The following is a 23,133-nucleotide window of genomic DNA, read 5'->3' on the forward strand; positions in this document are numbered from 1 at the left end:
CACACACACACACACACACACACACACACACACACACACACACACACACACACACACACACACTTTTCGCTCTTAAAACACACATATATAATTTCCACACACACACACACACACACACACACACACACACACACACACACACACACACACACACACACACACACACACACACACACACACACACACACACACACACACACACACACTTTTTCGCTCTTTAAAAACACACACATATATAATTTCTCTTACACACACACACACACACACACACACACACACACACACACACACACACACACACACACACACACACACACACGAAACGAAGGAAAACTGAGGCTCATTCTAGTTTACACACACACACACACACACACACACACACACACACACACACACACACACACACACACACACACACACACACACACACACACACACACACACACACACACACTTGCTTGTCACCACGTCTACCTGCTTGTAATAACACCTGTGTGCTGTAGATTAATGACCACACCTTTTGATCCTCTTGTGCTTGTGTTAAAGAGTTAGATTAATGGCCAGGTAGGAGTATCTTAGTTCAACCCTTTGTTTGTATTAGTATTACCTTGATTATGGCTATTATTACCGCTATTATTGTCGCTGTTAGTGTTATGACTTATCTCACAGCCCATTGCTTGCCCTACAGTCCAGTCCAGTGAGTCTGAGTTTAATAATGATTGGAATATTAGTTCGTGTGTCGGAGATGTGCACTGAGGCCTCGCGCACCTATATCGTATGCTTTAAACTTAACTTCCCTTAACATATGTCCATGAAAATTGCTTGCCCTACAGTCCAGTCCAGTGAGTCTGAGTTTAATAATGATTGGAATATTAGTTCATGTGTCGGAGATGTGCACTGAGGCCTCGCGCACCTAGATCGTATGCTTTAAACTTAACTTCCCTTAACATATGTCCATGAAAATTGCTTGCTTTCTTGTCCAGTCCAGTGAGTCTGAGTTTAATAATGATTGGAATATCAGTTCATGTGTCGGAGATGTGCACTGAGGCCTCGCGCACCTAGATCGTATGCTTTAAACTTAACTTCCCTTAACATATGTCCATGAAAATTGCTTGCCCTACAGTCCAGTCCAGTGAGTCTGAGTTTAATAATGATTGGAATATTAGTTCGTGTGTCGGAGATGTGCACTGAGGCCTCGCGCACCAGTATCGTATGCTTTAAACTTAACTTCCCTTAACATATGTCCATGAAAATTGCTTGCCTTCTTGTCCAATGCGGGGAGTCTGAATTTCATAATGATTGGAATATTAGTTCGTGTGTCGGAGATGTGCACTGAGGCCTCGCGCACCTATATCGTATGCTTTAAACTTAACTTCCCTTAACATATGTCCAAGAAAATTGCTTGCCTTCTTGTCCAATGCGGGGAGTCTGAATTTAATAATGATTGGAATATTAGTTCGTGTGTCGGAGATGTGCACTGAGGCCTCGCGCACCTATATCGTATGCTCTAAACTTAACTTCCCTTAACATATGTCCATGAAAATTGCTTGCCTTCTTGTCCAGTGCGGGGAGTCTGAAATTAATGCTGATCAAAATATGAGGTCATGTGTCGGAGATGTGCACTGAGGCTTCGCGCACCCAAACGTATGCTCTAAACTTAACTTCCCTCAACATATGTCCATGAAAACTGCTTGCCTTCTTCTTGAAATTAATGGTGATCAAAATATTACTTCATGTGTCGGAAATTTGCACTGATGCTTCGCGCACCCATAACGTATGCTCTGAACTTGACTTCCTTAACCTGTATCCATGAAAATTATAATTGCAATAGTTCGGAGAGGCGGCGGCTGAGTGGTTACCGTGCGGGCGTGTCCTGGAGGCCTTGGGTTCGCATCCCGCCCTCCGCTACAAGCAAGCCGGCAATTTTCCCGTCCCCTTTACTTGGCAATACTAGAAGGTGAGCCATTGAAGCAACACTACGGAACATAGGAATTTGATAAAGAAGGAAGAAGAAAAGGGAGGAGGAGGAGGAGGAGGAGGAGGAGAAGGAGGAGGAGGAGGAGAAGGAGAAGGAGGAGGAGGAGGAGGAGGAGGAATATAACCCGTACATTACATAGAAATTTGATAATGCTCCTAAAAATGCAATACTTGTTAACTAGATATTATTCAGTCCCCGCCAAGTGGCCTAAAACTACCCACATGAAGAAGAGGAGGAGGAGGAGGAGAAGGAGGAGAAGGAGAAGGAGGAGGAGGAGGAGGAGGAATATAACCCGTAATTACATAGAAATTTGATAATGCTCCTAAAAATGCAATACTTGTTAGCTAGATATTTTTCAGTCCCCGCCAAGTGGCCTAAGACTCTCCCCATACTGTCCTTGTGGCCGCCTGTCAACCCGGACTCTGGATTCTCTCTAAAGAGGATCAAAGATGAGCTCCGGGGGGCAGGGTGAGCCAGGCAGGATGGCGCCACTATAAACACCTGCCCGCGCCATAACGAAAAGGGGCCGACCACCAGAAATACCAAGAAAGATTACCACAGCCACAGACACAAACGTAAAAAATTAAAAAAGACTGACTATACTGAAATGTTACTCGGTTGGTTTGGTTGCGCGTCGTCTGACCTGCCCGGATTCGAACTTGGCCCGTGGATTGGTGGCTGAAGGCATTAGAACCACACTTTCATTATTATTAGTATTATTAGACTCACTGGACTGGACTAATATATATTTTTGTGTGTGTTATGAATTACTAATATTATTTTTTATACATAGGAATTTTATAGTTATTATTATCATTATTTTTGTAAGCGTTTTTGAGTTATTAATCTGCACCTCCACCACCACCACCACCACCACCGCTACTACTACTACTACTACTACTATTGCCTCTGTAGTAGTAGTAATAGTAATAGTAGTCATTTTGGTGTTTGTGCGTTAGTTTGTACGTGTTTGTGTTGCGCTGTGTTGCTATAATCCACCAGTGTGTTGCTTACTAACATTATTATTATTATTATTATTATTATTATTATTATTATTATTATTATTATTATTATTATTATTATTATTATTATTATTATTATTATTAGTGCTGTTGTTGTTATTAATATTGTAGTTTAATGTTTCTTCAGGTAGATTTTGATTAATTATTTTTAGGGAAACTTAGACATATTAATTGATATAGATAGATAGATAGATAGATAGTTTATCTCCCTCTCTCTCTCTCTCTCTCTCTCTCTCTCTCTCTCTCTCTCTCTCTCTCTCTCTCTCTCTCTCTCTCTCTCTCTCTCTCTCTCTCTCTCTCTCTCTCTCTCTCTCTCTCTCTCTCTCTCTCTCTCTCTCTCTTTTTCTCTCCACTCTTAGCTTTCTCTCCACTCCTCCTCCTCTTCCAATCTCTCCTCCTTCTTCCACTTTCCTCCTCCATTTTCTCTCTCCAAGTTTTCTCAGATAGATAGATAGATAGATAGATAGATAGGTCATGTCACTCATATCACATTTGCTAATAATATAAATAGACTTTCAAATAATTAATAGATAGATAGACAAATAGATAATGAGATTGATAGATAAAAAGTTGAGATGATCCAATTTTCACTAACGAAAGATAGATAAAGAAATAGATAGACAGGCTGATAGATACTTGACTGAATAGATAAAATAGATTCAGAAAAACGAAAAAAAGATATTAACCATTTGACTAACCAAGACTTTTATCTCCCTTCCTTCCCTTACCTTCCCTTACCTTACCTTACCTTACCTTACCTTACCTTACCTTGCCTTCTATTCCCATCCCTTCCCTTCCCTTCCCTTCCCAACCCTTCACTTCCCTTCCCAACCCATACCAACCCCACCCTTCCATTCCCCTCCATTCCCTTCCCTTCCCTTCCCTTCCCATCTCAACCCATCCCAACCCATCCCATCCCTTCCCTCCCCTTCCCTTCCCTTCTCTCCCCATCTTCCCTCCCCACAGCCCCCTCTCGCCCTCCCTCACGCCCCTATGGTGTCCCACGCAGCAGGGGTGGTCATGCCCTCCCCTGCCCTCGCCTCCCCTGCTGGCTCCCCCCACTCTGCCCACCCTGCCCCCCCACAGCACAACCCCCACAACCCCCCCTGCTCCACTCTCTTCATAGCAAACTTGGGACCCAATGTGGCGGAGCATGAGCTGAAGGACATATTTTCAAGGTATGTGGATGACTGGGTGGATGAGTGAGTGGATGACTGGATGAATTTATATAATGGACATATTCTCACCACTATTCATCACAGTCCCAACACCACACGATCCCAACACCACAGAGTCTCACCACCTCCACCTCCTCTAAAACTATCCCAGTCCCGACACCAATCTCTCACCTTACTCCTTTCATTCCCGTCAACACCACATCACCATCACCACCACCACCTCTAAAACTATCCCAGTCCTGACACCAGTCTATCACGGCACTCCTAACACTTTCCATTCTCGTCAACACCACCACCACCACCACCTCTATAACTATCCCAGTCCTGACACCAGTCTATCACGGCACTCCTAACTCCTTCCATTCTCGTCAACATCACCACCACCACCACCTCTAAAACTATCCCAGTCCTGACACCAGTCTATCACGGCACTCCTAACTCCTTCCATTCTCGTCAACACCACACCTCCATCACCACCACCACTACCCTAACACCAGCTCTTACCCCTTAACACCACTTCCTTTCACCACCATCACCACCACCACCTCTAAAACTATCCCAGTCCTGACACCAGTCTATCACGGCACTCCTAACTCCTTCCATTCTCGTCAACACCACATCACCATCACCACCACCACCTCTAAAACTATCCCAGTCCTGACACCAGTCTATCACGGCACTCCTAACTCCTTTCATTCCCGTCAACACCACACCTCCATCACCACCACCACTACCCTAACACCAGCTCTTACCCCTTAACACCACTTCCTTTCACCACCAGCACCACCACCACCTCTAAAACTATCCCAGTCCTGACACCAGTCTATCACGGCACTCCTAACTCCTTCCATTCTCGTCAACACCACCACCACCACCACCACCACCTCTAAAACTATCCCAGTCCTGACACCAGTCTATCACGGCACTCCTAACTCCTTCCACTCCCGTCAACACCACACCTCCACCACCACCACCACCACCACCCTAACACCAGCACCTTAACCGTTTAACACCACTTCCTTTCATCACCACCACCACCACCACCTCTAAAACTATCCCAGTCCTGACACCAGTCTATCACGGCACTCCTAACTCCTTCCATTCTCGTCAACACCACCACCACCACCACCACCACCTCTAAAACTATCCCAGTCCTGACACCAGTCTATCACGGCACTCCTAACTCCTTCCATTCTCGTCAACACCACCACCACCATCACCACCACCACCTTAACCGTTTAACACCACTTCCTTTCATCATCACCACCACTACCACCACCACCACCTCTAAAACTATCCCAGTCCTGACACCAGTCTATCACGGCACTCCTAACTCCTTCCATTCCCGTCAACACCACACTCCCGTCAACACCACACTCCCGTCAACACCACATTCCCACCACCACCACCTCCACCACCACCACCCTAACACCGGCCCTAACCCCCTCCCGCGACTAGGCACGTTTTCCTGCCGCGCCTGAGCGTCCCGGCCAAGGAGGACGGCTGGTGACGGGCTGCTGCCGGGGCCGGGCCAGTGAACGTCAGCCTGGCGGATCACTGCGACCCACGTGGACGGCCACGCCCGCACCGCCGCCACCCACGGCAAGGACACGCAGGCCTGGGGGGGAGGGGGTATGTGGGGGCTAGTGGGGGGTGGTTATCTAAGGGGGGCATAAATTTAGAATAGAAGCACAGGACCAGTTTTAGGGAGGGGAGGGAGGGGCACTTTCTCAGATATTTCAGGGGCTAACACACCCACCTTAGACAAGGCAAGGAGACGTAGGCCTAGGAGGGGCTGGGAGGCTGGGTCAATCAAGGGGTCTAAGAGGGCATCCTACTTACACTTTCTAAGATACAGGTGAGGGGGCAAAGAGGTCAATCTCAAACGTTTCAATGCTTACACTTGACTCCTTAAAAACAACCACTTGACCGACACTCCCTTCAGCTTTGTTATTCGAGGGAGGGAAGGGAGAGAGGGAGGGAGAGGGCTGTCAGCTGTTGTCAAGGGTAGAGGGAAGGATAATGTGATGATATCTGAGGGAGGGAAGGGAGAGAGGGAGGGGGAGAGGGTTGTCAGCTGTTGTCTAAGGGTAGAGGAAAGGATTATAATAGACGTTAATGGGTAACCTGTAACTACTAACACCACAACTCCTAACAGTACTAACACTAACACCCACAACACCACCCTCTTAACACCAATCCTAACACCACACCCTCAACACCACACACCACCACTAACACCAGCACTAACACCACTAACAGCCCCTAACAGTCCTCCTCCTCTCCTATACAGGGACACAAGGCTTAAACTGATGGAGCCTAGACCTGCCGCCCACATGGAGCGCCTTGCCTCATAACTTCGCGGCCCACCCCAACCAGCGCTCGTCACCGCCCCCACACCCGCCACGCCCACAACACCTGCTCCTACACCCACGGGACGGCGGGTTAGGGGAGTGTTGTGAGCCTGATACCACGAGATTGACTACTACTACTACTACTACTACTACTACTACTACTATGACTACTACTACTACTACTACTACTACTACTATTACCACTACTAGAGCCAGGCAGGGGCTTTAATATTCCTATTATTATTGTTATTATTATTATTTTATTGATTTTCCTGACCTAATTTTTTTCCTCCACCTTTTACTGTTCTCTTTTTTGGGTGTTTTTTCATCTTTATTTTCCTATTTTTTCCTACTTTTCTTTTGTTTTCCTCCTCCTCCTCCTCCTCCTTTCCCTCTCTATCATTCTCTGTCCCACATTCGAAAGAGAGAGGTCGGTCTGTGCTTTCACCCGTAACCTCACATTGAAAGCCCTCATTTATTATTTCCATTATCATTACCATTGTTTTCAGTCGCACGTATATATCAGATTACGTCGCCCTTGACCCCTAGTTGACCTGACCAAGCCTGACCTCTTGACCTGACCTCACACGGCCCTGCGCGGCGTCGTGACCTGTGGCTTATAAAGTGTTTCTGCGTGTGTTTGGATATCGGTTACTATAAATATATATACTGCAAAGTTGTCTAGTGTGCCGTAGGAAAGACTCGAGCATAGATATACATTGTTATGATCTTATGTAACTTACCTAACTTACCTTACCTTACAATTTCCCTACCTTACAAGCCCTCCTTTCCAACCCCTTACCTTATCTTACAATATCCTTACTACAAGGCTCTCCCTTTGAACCCCTTACCTTACCTTACCTTACCTTACCTAACAGTTTCCCTTTGAACCCCTTACCTTACCTTACCTTACCTTACCTAACAGTTTCCCTTTGAACCCCTTACCTTACCTTACCTTACTTTACCTTACCTATCAGTTTCCCTTTGAACCCCTCACCTTACCTTACCTTACCTTACCTTACCTTACCTTACAAGTCCCTCCCTTCCAACCCCTTACCTTACCTAATCTAACCTTCCGTATCCTCCCTTGCCTTACTTAACCTAACCTTACCTTACCTTACCTTACCTTACCTTACCTTACCTAACCTAACCTTACCTTACCTTACCTTACCTTACCATACCTTACCTTACCTTACCTTCCTTTCTCTTCCATTCTCTTCTTCACCTTCCTCCTCCTCCTCCTCCTCCTCCTCCTCCTCCCCCACACACCCGACGATCTCTAAGTCCCAAAGAGCGAGTGAATGCAGGAATGAATGGATTAACCAACTAACGAACATACTAATCATTGTATTTAAACGTAACTTGACTAACAGATTAACCGGAGAACGTAACGAAGCAAGGAACAGAACGTAAAGGGAAGGAACGGAGGAAGAAACCGGTCTAAACTTCGTCAGTCAGTCAGTCAGTCAGTCAGTCAGTCAACCCAAAGATTTGATATAGCGAAATCCTAACGTAACTTACTAATACTAACGTGAAACTAACGAAATTTTTACTTATAACGAAATCCAGTCAGTCAGTCAGTCAGTCAGTCAACCCAAAGATTCGATATAACGAAAACTTAACGTAACTTTCTAATATCGTAAAAAATAACGTAAAATTTGACTCTTATAACAAAATGCATTCAGTCAGTCAGTCAGTCAGTCGACCCAAAGATCTGTTATAACGAAAACTTAATGTAACTTACTAATATCGTAAAAACTAACGTAAAATTTGACTTTTATAACGAAACGCATTCAGTTAGTCAGCCAGTCAGTCAGTCAGTCAGTCAGTCAACCCAAAGATTTGATATAACGAAAACTTAATGTAATTTACTAATATTATCGTAAAAACTAACGTAAAATTTGACTTATAACGTAATGCATTCAGTCAGTCAGTCAGTCACTCAGTCAGTTTAAGTGTATCCAAAGATTTCAACGTAATATATATAACAAAATCTAACGTAACTAACATTATCGTAAAAACTAACGTAATTTTGACTTATATAACGAAATGAATGAATTATATATATTTTTATGACCTATATTAGTCAGTCAGTCAGTCAGTCAGTCACAACTTACTAATAATATCGAAAATGCAAAGAAAACTATATATATTTCTAAGACCAAATCAGTCAGTCAGTCAGTCAGTCAAAATCACTAACTGTCAAAAACTAACGCAATCCATTACCATATATATTACTATCACCAAATCAGTCAGTCAGTCAGTCAGTCAGTCAGTCAGTCAGTCAAAATCACAAACTATCCAAAAATAACATAATCCATAGTCATTTATCTTTCTATCACCAAATCAGTCAGTCAGTCAGTCAGTCAGTCAGTCAGGAACCAAATATCTAAAACATTCCAAAGATATGCGTATAATCTAGGCGTAAAAACCACTTACGTTATATCAATAGCTTCGTAAAGACCACAGCGTTATATTCAAGGCTTATAACACACACACACACACACACACACACACACACACACACACACACACACACACACACACACACACACACACGTTGTAGCTAAGGTTATCGTAGAATTGCTTACGAAACAAAACCTCAAGAAATGACTAGATTATGTGTTAATATTATTGCCTTCCCTACCCTTCCCTTTCCTTCCCTTCCCTTCCCTTACCTTACCTTATCTTCTCTTATCTTCCTTTCCCTTTCCTTTCAATCTCTTCCCAACACTTCCCTTCCAATCCCTTCTCTTTCCTACCCCTCCCTTCTCTTTCCTTCCCTTCCCTACCCTTACGAACCCTTTCCTGCCCTTCCCTTCTCTTTCCTTCTCCTCCCTTCCCTACCCTACCCTACCCTACCCTTCCCTTTCTTTCCCTCCCCTTCCCTTCCCAACTCTTTCCTTCCCTTCCCTACCCTTACGAACCCTTCCCTTCCCTTCCCTTCCCTTCCCTTCCCATTGCAGTTAACAAAAGACAAACATCGCAATTTTTTTTAACTAACGTAACTCTAAGAACATGGAAAGCTACATCCCATTTTCTACTAACGCTAACATCGATATTAAGAAATCTAACACTAACTCAACTAAAAATCTAACCTAAAATGAATTCGTTCTTAGTCACATAAAAAAAAGACATTTCCTTTATTTATGTACCAAAGATTTCGACTACCTTTTTATTTTTATTTTTTATTTTGGCTAAGTTACCCCTTTGAAATGTGACCTCCCGTGACCTCGAATGACCTTATCTAGTGATGACCAAAGAGTTATGAGTGTGGGTTGCAAGGTCAGTCAGTCAGTCAGTTATGTGTTAAGTTTATGAATGGAAGGAAGGAAGGAAGAATGGAAGGAAAAATGACCAGGTTGTGAGGATAGTGTGTGTGTGTGTGTGTGTGTGTGTGTGTGTGTGTGTGTGTGTGTGTGTGTGTGTGTGTGTGTGCGTGTAAGAACGACGTATTCCTAGCCCTACATACACACAATTACACACACACACACACACACACACACACACACACACACACACACACACATCCCTACCTTTCTCTCTACCCCTCCCCTTCCCTTCTCTCCCATTCCCTTCCCTTCCCTTCCCTTCCCTTCCTGACCCGTCTACGACATATCATAAGTGAACATATCTTGTAATATATATATAATTTGATTCTTTATATATAATTGGTGCAAGTTAACCCCCTCTTACGTTCCCCTGTGTTACCCCAAAGTGACGCGTTGCTACACCCACCCTCTCCCTTTATGATATTTTTTTAACGATTTCGACCTATTTGTAATCGTTCTGACAAAGCCGACTATTATATATGTTGCTATGATTACTATTATTATTACTATTATTATTATTATTATTGTCCGTTCGACTTCACTTAACAAAACACAAACTTTGCTGTCGGTCGCCGTTGTGAATTAGAAACGAGTGTGTTGTTGACGAGAGCAAAGAAATGAGAGAGAGAAAAAAAAAGAGAGAGTGCGATTTACGTAATGTTCGGAACCAGGGAGGGATTCCAGTCATGGGTTCAAACTCTATAAGGCGGAGTGAATAGTGCAATGTGATATAGACGAAGGCAAAGAAATGAGAGAGAAAAATAGAGAGTGCGATTTAGCTAATGTTCGGGACCGGGGAGGGATTCCAGTCATGGGTTCAAACTCTTTATAAGGCGGAGTGAATAGTGCAATGTGATATAGACGAAGGCAAAGCGATGAAAAGAAGAAAAAGAAAGAGAGTGCGATTTACGTAATGTTCGGAACCAGGGAGGGATTCCAGTCATGGGTTCAAACTCTTTATAAGGCGGAGTGAATTGTGCAATGGGAAGGAATGTGATATAGACGAAGGGAAAGTAATGAAAAGAAGAAAAAGAGAGTACGATTTAGCTAATGTTCGGGACGGGGAGGGATTCCAGTCATGGGTTCAAACTCTATAAGGCTGAGTCAATAGTGCAATGTGATATAGACGAAGGCAAAGAAATGAGAGAGAAAAATAGAGAGTGCGATTTACCTAATGTTTGGAACCGGGGAGGGATTCCAGTCATGGGTTCAAACTCTATAAGGCTGAGTGAATAGTGCAATGTGATATAGACGAAGGCAAAGAAATGAGAGAGAAAAATAGAGAGTGCGATTTAGCTAATGTTCGGGACGGGGAGGGATTCCAGTCATGGGTTCAAACTCTTTATAAGGCGGAGTGAATTGTGCAATGGGAAGGAATGTGATATAAACGAAGGCAAAGCGATGAAAAGAAGAAAAAAAGAGTGCGATTTAGCTAATGTTCGGGACAGGGGAGGGATTCCAGTCATGGGTTCAAACTCTATATAAGGCGGAGTGAATTGTGCAATGAGAAAGAATGTGATATAGACGAAGGAAAAAAGAGTGCGATTTAGCTAATGTTCGGGACAGGGGAGGGATTCCAGTCATGGGTTCAAACTCTTTATAAGGCGGAGTGAATTGTGTAAGGGGAAAGAAAGGAGAGAAAGAAAGAGCGAAAGAGCTAGTGTTAGATACGACGGAGGGATTCTAGATAAGGTTTCAAACTCTATAAGGCTAAGTCAGTTGTGAAGTGGATATGAAGAATGGAAAAGAAGATGCAGACGAAAGGAAAGCGATGAAAAGAGAGAATCAGAGAGTGTTATAGTTAGTGTTAGGTATCGGGGAAGGATTCTATACATGGTTTCAAACTCTATAAGGCTGAAGAAAGTGATATAAGGAGAATTAGAGAGCGTTAGAGTTAGTGTCAGGGATAGAGGAGTGGTTCTAGACATGGTTTCAAACTCTATAAATCTGAAGATATTAATGAAAAGAGAATTAGAGAGCGAACGAGCTAATAGAAGGGATTGAGAAGAGGTTCCAGTATGGTTTTCAACTCTATATAAGGCTGAAGAAGGGAATATAGACGAAAGTAAAGCAATGGGTGAATGCTAGTGCGCTTTGCCTAATGTTCGGGATAGGGGAGGGGTAGAAGTATGGTTTTCAACTCTCTATATAAGGCTGAAGAAGGAAATATAGACGAAAGAAATGCAGTGAGATAGAAGTAGTGTGCGATTTAGCTAATGTTCAGGATAGGGGAGGGGTAGAAGTATGGTTTTCAACTCTATATAAGGCTGAAGAAAGGAAATATAGACGAAAGTAAAGCAATGAGTGGATGCGAGTGCGCTTTGCCTAATGTTCGGGATAGGGGAGGGGTAGAAGTATGGTTTTCAACTCTCTATATAAGGCTGAAGAAGGAAATATAGACGAAAGAAATGCAGTGAGATAGAAGTAGTGTGCGATTTAGCTAATGTTCGGGATAGGGGAGGGGTAGAAGTATGGTTTTCAACTCTCTATACAAGGCTGAAGAAGGGAAATATAGACGAAAGTAAAGCAATGAGTGAATGCTAGTGCGCTTTGCCTAATGTTCGGGATAGGGGAGGGGTAGAAGTATGGTTTTCAACTCTCTATACAAGGCTGAAGAAGGAAATATAGACGAAAGAAATGCAGTGAGATAGAAGTAGTGTGCGATTTAGCTAATGTTCAGGATAGGGGAGGGGGGTTCAAGTACGGCTTTCAACTCTATATATAAGGCTGAAAAAAGGAAATATAGACGAAAGTAAAGCAATGAGTGAATGCTAGTGCGCTTTACCTAATGTTCGGGATAGGGGAGGGGTAGAAGTATGGTTTTCAACTCTCTATACAAGGCTGAAGAAGGGAAATATAGACGAAAGTAAAGCAATGAGTGAATGCTAGTGCGCTTTACCTAATGTTCGGGATAGGGGAGGGGTTCCAGTATGGTTTTCAACTCTCTATACAAGGCTGAAGAAGGGAAATATAGACGAAAGTAAAGCAATGAGTGGATGCGAGTGCGCTTTACCTAATGTTCGGGATAGGGGAGGGGTTCCAGTATGGTTTTCAACTCTCTATATAAGGCTGAAGAAAGGAAATATAGACGAAAGTAAAGCAATGAGTGGATGCGAGTGCGCTTTACCTAATGTTCGGGATAGGGGAGGGGTTCCAGTATGGTTTTCAACTCTCTATATAAGGCTAAGTCAATTGCATTTGGTCTCCTTGGTTCCTTGAGTAGCCCTCCCTCATGACGCTATTGTTTACGGATAGCAATAAAACCATGACGAGAAGTGACTGGTGCCTGCCGCGAAGAGGAGGAGGAGGAGGAGGAGGAGGAGGAAGAAGACGAAGAAAGTGAAGTTTAGCAAAGAGGAGAGAAAGAAAGGAGGAGAAGGAAGGAGAAGACGAAGAAAGTTTAGCAGAGGAGAGAAAGAAAGGAGCAGAAGGAAGGAGACGAAGAAGAAGGTCAAGTTTAGCAAGAGAGAGAGAAAGGAGGAGAAGGAGAGAATAAGAGACGAGAGAAAGACGAAGAGAGGAGAGAAAAAGGGGGGTGAGGGAGGTAACAGGTGTCCTTCCTCAGTCCCTCACACTCTCCACTTCCCCTCCATCTGCTCCTCCTCCTCCTCCTCCTCCGCTCCTTACTAGCAGGCGCCCCCTTGCTGTACATAGCGGAAGTTCTTTAGCATTAGAAAAACTTAATTGTCCATGATGTGTTTGCCTCCATTCCGTTCCAATGTTCAATATTCTTAGTTGTTGATGTTGAAAAAAGGTGTTCCGAGGGCCGGGGACGCGTGCTGGGCTGGTCCGGGACGCGTACGGAACAAGAAGGGTCTCGAAAAAGGGGTCAAACGAGCTAATACAGGGTCAGAAAGTGCGTTATGGGTCACAGAAAAGGGTCAAACGCATTCTTACAAGGTTAAATAGTTGGATCAGGGTCACAGAAAGGGTCAAATGCATTCTATCGAGGTCAAAATGTGGTTTAATTGAGTTGGTATTGGGTTGTGTTTGTTTCGTGACCTGACCTCGATTGGGAAAGGATAAAAGAGAGGTCAATACTTATACACATAGCCTTCACCCACTTGTAAGAGGTCACGTTAGGTCAGTCAGGGTACGAGTTTGACCTCTACATGAAAAAAATAGGTCAGTGTGAATTTGTTTAACCCCCTGACCTGACCTCCACTATTTCCAATCCTAAAAAAAACGAAGGAAATGACAGAAAATACATTGATGAAATAACCAATAACATTTGATAATTATATACATGGAAAGTGAGTTAAAAAAAGATAAAATAACAAAAAAAAAAACAATAAAACCACTAATAACACTTCAGAAATACAAAAATAGAGGATGTATTTGCATTTGTAAGCAGAAAAACTACAACATTGATTTCTGACCCTTCCCCTCTTGAGAAGACCCGGAGTACCTCAACAGACCCTTCTCAAAAACTCAAAATAACAACAAAAAAACATTACCTGAACCACAGGAAATACAAAAAAAATGTATCTGTACTTGTAAACCCTGAAAATTTACATATACTAGTTGAAAAAGACTGAAAAGGACTGAAAATAGGAAGCACTGAATTGTGACCCCGTAAAACAGTCCCAAACAGACCCTTCGCGCCAGGCTGTCAAATTCGAGGTCCCGGGCAGCCGCAGCACGTATTCCTTGCCCTCCGAGTTGGTGAGTGTGGTCTATTACTAAGATGTATATGTTTTTTTGTCACATAACATTGTAGCGTGTACTGATCAGTGTTATTAGGCGGCAGCGGCGGCGGTAGGCCTATAACACCTGCTGGGCCTAGGATGGAGTGCCCGGGGGAAGGAACCAGCTGGCGAGGACGAGAAGGAAACAGCTGGTGCAGGTTTAAATCACCGTGCCAGCTGTTTATAGGCTTATATTCATGTTATTAGGCCTTAGTAAAGCTCCTAAGCATAATATTGTGATAGATCTCAAGCAGTCAAATTAAGCCTCGCATCAAAGTTCAGCTTATTACAGCATCTAGAAGCCATCAGTTGTCAAATAAGCCTCAGAATGCCCAGAATCTTGTTAAATTAACCAACCAGCCTCCCAGAACCCAGGCTGGCAGGTCAAGCTGTCAAACTTGACCCAGCCCTGGCCAAGCCTCGCCTTCCCTCGGCCTCCAGGTGTGGAGGTGAAGGGAACACGTATATCCATGTACCTACGTGTGTATGTATGTGTGTGTGTTACCTTTGCCGGCCCCAGCATGGTCAGGTCACTCCGCCGCCCTGTGTAGAGGCGGCGGCTGTGGCGGCAGTGGCACTGACCTGAGGGAGGGGCACTGACCTGGCACTGACCTAAGGTCAGGTTACTAATGTAAGAGTGCCACTGGCCTGGCACTGACCTTATGAAGTGCCACTGGCCTGGCACTGACCTAAGAGAGTGCCAGTGACCTAGTACTGACCTAAGAGTGCCAGTGACCTCTGACCCCTGGATAGTGTCACTGCCACCACCGCCGCTGCCTGACCCCTGTGGTTGACCCCCCGGCCAGCGGTGACCTCAAGTCCGACCTGAGGATGGAGAAGCATGGAGAGACAGGCAGGAAGGAAGGAAGGAAGGAGGCAGTCCAGGCAGGGAACGGACTGCTGGGGATGGAGAGACTGCGTGGACTGGTGGAGTGGCAGTCAGTCACTCAGCAAATAAAGATTATAAACTGTTCAACAGTCAGTCAGTAATGGAAGATTATACACAGTTCAAAGAGTCAGTCAGTCAGTTAAATTAAAAAGATGTCTGAACTGTTTAAGAGAGTGTCTTTCAGTCAGTCAGGAAATGAAGGTGATGGACTTAGATTATGTTAGATACAGACAACTGGACGGCGGGGCGTGTGCAGCCCAAGAGAGAGAGAGAGAGGAGACACACACACACACACTTGCTGTACATAAATAAATAATGAATAAATAGAGATATACAGAGACTTAAAAAATAATAATAATAATAATAATAATAATAATAATAATAATAATAATAATAGAGAAAAAAACAAAAATAATGATAAAAAATACTTATAAAAAATCTAAAAAAAAAAAAAGTTACATGAAAATCTTACAAAAAATATAATAAAGTAAATACACACACACACACACACACACACACACACACACACACACACACACACGTACACACACTTACGCACGCGTCCTCCCCCACATACACACACAAACGTACACACACACAAACAAACAAACGAACAAACAAACAAGGCAGCCTTAACTTCTGTGCTCAGATTATCCTGTGATTTAAAAGCTCTACCCTTTCACCCGCCTACCCCAACACGTCCTGACACGCTCCTGACACCACAACCGCTGCCTAGAACACCCTGACCCTCCCCCGCCCCTCCCATCATGACCCCTGACCCCTATAGTGTGACCTCAGAAAATGCGTGTGACCTCGACGGCCCGACCCCATGCTAATCCTCAGGTCGCGCTTGACCCCACGGCCGGGCTAATCTCCGTCCATTTTGAGAAGCATAGTGTTTACGAGCTCAACAAGTGATGTTCTTTTAGTACATATCAGTAGCCTCGTAGTAGAAGTATCGGCGATGATGCCCAATGACAACAACAACATCAGTTAAAAAAAAAAAAAAAACATAAATAAATAAAAGTGTGTTTCGCCCCGCTCTCGTTCGTTAATATATACTGATACCTATACTTAATACCTTATACCTTATACCCTAGACTACTATGATATTGCTGTGGTCGTCCGAGGGGGGCCGGCGCTGGAGTGGAAGCGGATTGCCGAGGCCATCTAGAGGTGCAAGCCTGGGCGTCACATTTTGTTTCGCCTCTCTGCCACACTGTCCTAATACCTACCTCATCCTTACCCTTTCCTTCACCTTCCTTCCTTCCTTAACCCTTGGAAGAGAGGAAGGAAGGAGAAAGGAGGAGAAGGAAGGGAGAGGAGCGGAGAAGGAAGAGGAAGGCGTTGGGGTATTCCTCCTTCCCTTCTCTTCCTTCCCCCATCCTTCCTTAACCCTTGGAAAAGAGAAAGGAAGGAGGGAGAAGGGAAGGAAAGGAGGAAGAGGAAGGTGTTGGGCCATTCCTCCTTCCCTTCTCTTCCTTCCCCTTTCCTTAACCCTTGCAAGAGAGGAAGGAAGGAGAGAGAGAAAGGGAGGAAGGAGAGGAGTGGAGGAGGAATAGAAAATTGTTGAGGCCTTCCCTCCCCTTCCTTCTCCTTTCCTTCCTTAACCCTTGCAAGAGAGGAAGAAAGGAGAGGGAAGGGAGGAGGAAGAGAGAGATGGAGACACAGGACCCATGCAAACCACCCCCAAGACAGCCTCGGCAATCTGGTTCCGCTAAAGTCTCGGCCCTGCGTCGGACCCCATGGCTGGCAGCGTTCTTTACGATATCTTGTTTATTTTTGTAATGCCGTGCCTAGAGTGATGTCCTAACTTACTTATGTACTTAACGAGGCTCTCCCTACATTATATTTCTCTGCGCGATTGTGACTTTTATTACTGCTATCATTATTATTATCATTATTATTAGTGTTATTTTCCTTCTTTCCTTGTGTGTGTTTCCTCATATGGTATTGCTCTCTCTCTCTCTCTCTCTCTCTCTCTCTCTCTCTCTCTCTCTCTCTCTCTCTCTCTGGCTATGTTTGTCTGTTTGTTTGTTTGTTTTAGCAGCGAGTTTCTTGTTCCTGTTTTTTTCCTCTTTTTTTTTCGGTAATATCGGAAAGTAATATTTCGTCGAGAATCCGCACTTAGCAATATCATTTTCTATTTTTTTCCTGCGCTTTGGAATGTCGCGAAAGTAATATCACGATGGTCTTTCTAAATAGTCTAATGGTAATATTTTTCTTAGTTTTGTAATATCAGAGTAATATTACATTGAGAATTCGCACTTAACAATATCCATTTCAATTTTTTTCCTGCGTTTTCAAATGTCTCGGAGTAATATCGGAGTAATATCATGGCCAGAATCTGTACTTAATGATATTTCCTCTTTGTTTTGTAATATCAGAGTAATATTACATTGAGAATTCATACTTAATAACATTCTTTTCCATTTTTTCCTGCGTTTTCGAATGTCCCAGAGTAATATCGGAGTAATATCATGGCCAGAATCTGTACTTATTAATATTTCCTCTTTGTTTTGTAATATCAAGATTAATAGTACATTGTGATTTCACACTTAATATCTTTTTCAATTTTTTTCCTGCGTTTTCGAGTGTCCCAGAGTAATATCGGAGTAATATCAGGCCAGAATCTGTACTTATTAATATTTCCTCTAATCTGTACTTATTAATATTTCCTCTTTGTTTTGTAATATCTTCAAGTAATATCACGGGAAACTATCATTCTTTTAGTCTACTGTTAATATTTCCTTCTTCATTTGGTAATAGCAGAGTAATATCAGAGTAATATCATCATGGCAGCCTTATTATATAGCGCCTTTTCTAGATATATTTCCTTTGTAATATCAGAGTAATATTATCGTAACTATTTCTACTGTCGATATTATTTTTCCTCCTCCGGTTTGTAATATTTCAGAGTAATATCGAGTCAAACTTTCATTCTAGCCTTCTGTCGATATTACTTTTTCCTCCGTTTTGTAATATCCGAGTTAATATTGCATCGAGAATTCATTTGTTCTATCAATAATATTTTTCCTCCTCCGGTTTGTAATATTTCAGAGTAATATCGAGTCAAACTTCCATTCTAGCCTACTGTCGATATTACTTTTTCCTTCATTTTGTAATATCCGAGTTAATATTGCATCGAGAATTCATTTGTACTATCTATAATATTTTTCCTACTCCGGTTTGTAATATCTTGGAGTAATATCACATCAAATTCTCCTCCTAGTGAACTTTTGCTAATGCTTTTTCCTTACGTTTTGCAATATTACCAAGAATTTGAACTTCCAATATTACTTTCCCTCTTTTCATTATGTAATATCTCGGAGTAATATTGCGTCAAATTCTCCTTCTAGCGAACTTTCGATAATACTTTTTCCTACGTTTTGCAATATTGCCTAGAATTCGAACTTTCAATATTACTTTCCTTCTTTTCATTTTGTAATATCTCAGAGTAACATTGCGTCAAATTCTCCTTCTAGCGAACTTTCGATAATACTTTTTCCTACGTTTTGCAATATTGCCTAGAATTCGAACTTTCAATATTACTTTCCTTCTTTTCATTTTGTAATATCTCAGAGTAATATTGCGTCAAATTCTCCTTCTAGCGAACTTTCGATAATACTTTTTCCTACGTTTTGCAATATTGCCTAGAATTCGAACTTTCAATATTACTTTCCTTCTTTTCATTTTGTAATATCTCGGAGTAATATTGCGTCAAATTCTCCTTTTAGCAAACTTTCGATAATACTTTTTCCTACGTTTTGCAATATTACCAAGAATTCGAACTTTCAATATTACTTTCCTTCTTTTCATTATGTAATATCTCTGAGTAATATTGCGTCAAATTCTCCTTCTAGCGAACTTTCGATAATACTTTTTCATACGTTTTGCAATATTACCAAGAATTCGAACTTTCAATATTACTTTCCTTCTTTTCATTATGTAATATCTCTGAGTAATATTGCGTCAAATTCTCCTTTTAGCGAACTTTCGATAATACTTTTTCCTACGTTTTGCAATATTACCAAGAATTTGAACTTTCAGTATTACTTTCCCTCTTTTCATTTTGTAATATCTCGGAGTAATATCGACTCCAACTTCTCATTCTAGCCTGCTATCGATAATATTTCTTCCCACGTTTTGCAATATTACCAAGAATTCGAACTTCCAATATTAATTTCCTTCTTTTCATTTTGTAATATCTCAGAGTAATATCGCATCAAAGTCTCCTTCTACCGAACTTTCGATAATACTTTTTCCCTCATTACGTAAGATCAGGAATATTTCAAACTATCAATATTACTTTTCCGCTTCAATTCGTACTTCCGATATTACTTTTCTCCTTCCGTTTGCAATATCTAAGAGTAATATCATCATGGCAGCCTTCGGAAATAGCCTACTTTTAATAATACTTTCTCTCCCCTTGTTTTGTAATATCGGAGGAAAATATTACGTCAAGACTCTACTGTCAATATTCTTTTCCTTCCCTCATAGCCTATTCGCAATATTTTCTCTCTCTTTTTCATTTTTTTGTAATATCGGAGGAAAATATTACATCAAGACTCTACTGTCAATATTCTTTTCCTTCCCTCATAGCCTACTCGCAATATTTTCTCTTTTTCTCTTTTTTGTAATATCGGAGCAAAATATTACATCAAGACTCTGTACTTTCAATATTTTTTTTCCTTCTTCATAGCCTACTCGCAATATTTTCTCTCTCTTTTTCATTTTTTTGTAATATCGGAACAAAATATTACATCAAGACTCTGTACTTTCAATATTTTTTTTCCTTCTTCATAGCCTACTCGCAATATTTTCTCTCTTTTTCATTTTTTTGTAATATCGGAGCAAAATATTACATCAAGACTGTACTTTCAATATTTTTTTTCCTTCTTCATAGCCTACTCGCAATATTTTCTCTCTTTTTCTCTTTTTTGTAATATCGGAGCAAAATATTATGTCAAGACTGTACTTTCAATATTTTTTTTCCTTCCCTCAGCCTACTCGCAATATTTTCTCTCTCTTTTTCATTTTTTTGTAATATCGGAGCAAAATATTACATCAAGACTCTACTGTCAATATTCTTTTCCTTCCCTCATAGCCTATTCGCAATATTTTCTCTCTTTTTCTCTTTTTTGTAATATCGGAACAAAATATTACATCAAGACTCTGTACTTTCAATATTTTTTTTCCTTCTTCATAGCCTACTCGCAATATTTTCTCTCTCTTTTTCTCTTTTTTGTAATATCGGAGCAAAATATTACGTCAAGACTGTACCGTCGATATTCCTTTGTTTTGTTTTTCTCTCCCTCTCTTGGGTTTTGTACCGTCTCGGAAGTTTTCTGTCGCCTTCGTCCGTACTTATGTCGTATACTTATCAATATATGCTGACTTGAGCTTGGACCTTTTAATACATACCAAAACGATCGATTCCTAAGCCTATTTTGCCCTGTCGTAAGGATTAGTTCATTCATTCTTCATTTTAATTTATTTTCTAAGTCCATTACGTTATTATTTTGAGGTTCTGTTCTTCAATACGTATTCTTTCTTCCTTTATTTTTACCAATACGATTAATTCCTAAGCCTATTCTGTCCTGTCGTAAGGATTAGTTCATTCATCTTCATTTTAATTTATTTTCTAAGTCCATTAAGATATTTTTTCGAGGTTCTGTTCTTCAATACGCATTCATTTCTTGCTTTATTTTTACCAATACGATTGATTCCTAAGCCTATTTTGCCCTGTCGTAAGCATTAGTTCATTCATCTTCATTTTAATTTATTTTCTAAGTCCATTACGACATTCTGAGGTCCTTCTTCTATACGCATTCATTTCTTCTTTTATTTTCATTACGATTATTCCCTCTGTACTGGACCTTTTAATACATACCAAAACGATTGATTTCTAAGCCTATTTTGCCCTGTCGTAAGGATTAGTTCATTCATCTTCATTTTAATTTATTTTCTAAGTCCATTACGACATTCTGAGGTTCTAATCTTCTATACGCATTCATTTCTTCCTTTATTTTTACCAATACGATTGATTCCTAAGCCTATTCTGTCCTGTCGTAAGGATTAGTTCATTCATCTTCATTTTAATCTATTTTCTAAGTCCATTACGATATTTTTTTGAGGTTCTGTTCTTCAATACGCATTCATTTCTTCCTTTATTTTTACCAATACGATTAATTCCTAAGCCTATTTTGCCCTATCGTAAGGATTAGTTCATTCATCTTCATTTCAATCTATTTTCTAAGTCCATTATGATATTTTTTTGAGGTTCTGTTCTTCAATACGCATTCATTTCTTGCTTTATTTTTACCAATACGATTAATTCCTAAGCCTATTCTGTCCTGTCGTAAGGATTAGTTCATTCATCTTCATTTCAATCTATTTTCTAAGTCCATTACGATATTCTGAGGTTCTAATCTTCTATACGCATTCATTTCTTCCTTCATTTTCATTCCGATTATTCTCTGTACTTTTTTTGTATACTCAATAACAACTACACTTATTTCTGGGTATAAGGGAAGTCCATGTAAGTCAGGTCAGGCGAGGTCACGGACTGCAGTGCCTGGAGGTGTTCCGAGACTTCCGAGAGGCTGGGCGACTTCTTGCGGAGGGCTGGAAGGGCAGTGGTGGCTCCCGGACCTGTGCTAAAGGTGTGTGTGTGTGTGAGAGAGAGAGAGTGTGTGTGTGTGTGTGTGTGTGTCAATGTACTATTTAAACTATGTTATTGACGTCTATGTAATAACTATCTACTCTATCTCGTCTTTTTCTCCTTCTATGTCTGTCTTTCTGTCTCCATCTCTGTGTTTCTGTCTGTCTTAGCTTCTCCTCAGTTATGTCTCTCAATCTAAACATCTTTATATCTTTTTTTTTTACATCAAAGGAGACGGATCAAGGGCTTAAAAAAAATATTCCTGGGTGGGTCTGTCTGTTTACTGTCTTTCCTGTCTGTCATGTTCTCTGTTTCTTTGTCTCTCATGTCCGCTCTGTTTCTGTTCGTCTGTCAAGTTCTCTGTTTGTTTCTGTTCGTCTGTCAAGTTCTCTGTTTCTGTTCGTCTGTCAAGTTCTCTGTTTCTGTTCGTCTGTCAAGTTCTCTGTTTCTGTCTAATGTTCTTTATCTCTTTCTCTTAGTCATATATGTGTTTTATCTAACCTGTCTCTCTCCTCTCTCTCCTTCCTCCTCCTCCTCCTCCTCCTCCATCTCTCCACCTAATCCTCCTCCTCTCTCTCCTCAGCGGATGTCTCGGTACCATGTGGAGGAGGGTCTTCAAGGAGGGTCTTCAAGCTCTCGGCAACGGCAGGAACTCAAGACGGGACTCGGACAGGACGCGATTTGGACACGACCTCTGACTGTCACTACTTGGAGCCTCAGTAGTGGTAGTAGGATAGTAGTAGTAGTAGTAGTAGTAGTGTGTGTGTGTGTGTTTGTTAGTTTCTCTCTCTCTTTGGGTTATCATGATTCTCTCTCTCCTCTTTTATCAGTGTTTTCCTTCTCCCTTCCTTCCTTCTCTGTTCCTTCCTCTTAATCTCCCTTCCTTCCTTCTCTGTTCCTTCCTCTTAATCTCCCTCCCTTCCTTCTCTGTTCCTTCCTCTTAATCTCCTCCTCTTCCTTCTCTGTTCCTTCCTCTTAATCTCCCTCCCTTCCTTCTCTGTTCCTTCCTCTTAATCACCCTCCCTTCC

The 23,133-nt window shown here is 41.8% G+C and overlaps 1 protein-coding gene and 2 long non-coding RNA genes across 17 annotated transcripts in view; 1 reads left to right on the plus strand and 2 right to left on the minus strand.

The window, feature by feature from the left end:
- Nucleotides 1-6,745, plus strand: part of LOC126984389 (protein couch potato-like) — a 54,813-nt gene extending 48,068 nt beyond the window's left edge. For 3 of the 5 annotated variants that reach the window (XM_050838023.1, XM_050838024.1, XM_050838022.1), the window contains 2 exons: nt 3,967-4,178; nt 6,472-6,745. In XM_050838023.1, coding sequence (XP_050693980.1) covers nt 3,967-4,178; nt 6,472-6,535 — 276 coding nt within the window. In that variant the 3' untranslated portion in view covers nt 6,536-6,745. Of the gene's footprint in view, nt 1-1,831; nt 1,958-3,966; nt 4,179-5,636; nt 5,781-6,471 lie in introns of those variants that run through there. The other 2 variants (XR_007736621.1, XR_007736620.1) reach the window with 2 other exon arrangements.
- Nucleotides 6,746-6,885: 140 nt separating this feature from the next.
- On the minus strand, nt 6,886-18,091 carry LOC126984390 (uncharacterized). Of its 10 annotated transcripts, none has more exons than XR_007736624.1 (5): nt 15,212-18,091; nt 12,650-15,164; nt 10,775-11,962; nt 7,530-10,643; nt 6,886-7,487 (listed from the first exon to the last, which is right to left on the minus strand). It is a non-coding gene; the product is annotated as an uncharacterized LOC126984390 (long non-coding RNA). The 10 variants fall into 10 exon arrangements; XR_007736631.1 differs by having other exon boundaries at nt 12,650-12,763; nt 12,992-18,091; XR_007736626.1 differs by having other exon boundaries at nt 12,650-12,877; nt 12,992-18,091.
- Nucleotides 18,092-18,102: 11 nt separating this feature from the next.
- Nucleotides 18,103-21,435, minus strand: LOC126984391 (uncharacterized). 2 transcript variants are annotated; one of them, XR_007736632.1, is made up of 3 exons: nt 21,321-21,435; nt 19,473-20,851; nt 18,103-19,094 (listed from the first exon to the last, which is right to left on the minus strand). It is a non-coding gene; the product is annotated as an uncharacterized LOC126984391 (long non-coding RNA). The 2 variants fall into 2 exon arrangements; XR_007736633.1 differs by having other exon boundaries at nt 19,347-20,851.
- Between the last annotated feature and the right edge of the window lie 1,698 nt (nt 21,436-23,133).

The sequence above is a fragment of the Eriocheir sinensis genome, chromosome 57 (assembly GCF_024679095.1).
Source record: "Eriocheir sinensis breed Jianghai 21 chromosome 57, ASM2467909v1, whole genome shotgun sequence".
In the NCBI taxonomy this organism is placed as follows: domain Eukaryota; kingdom Metazoa; phylum Arthropoda; class Malacostraca; order Decapoda; family Varunidae; genus Eriocheir; species Eriocheir sinensis.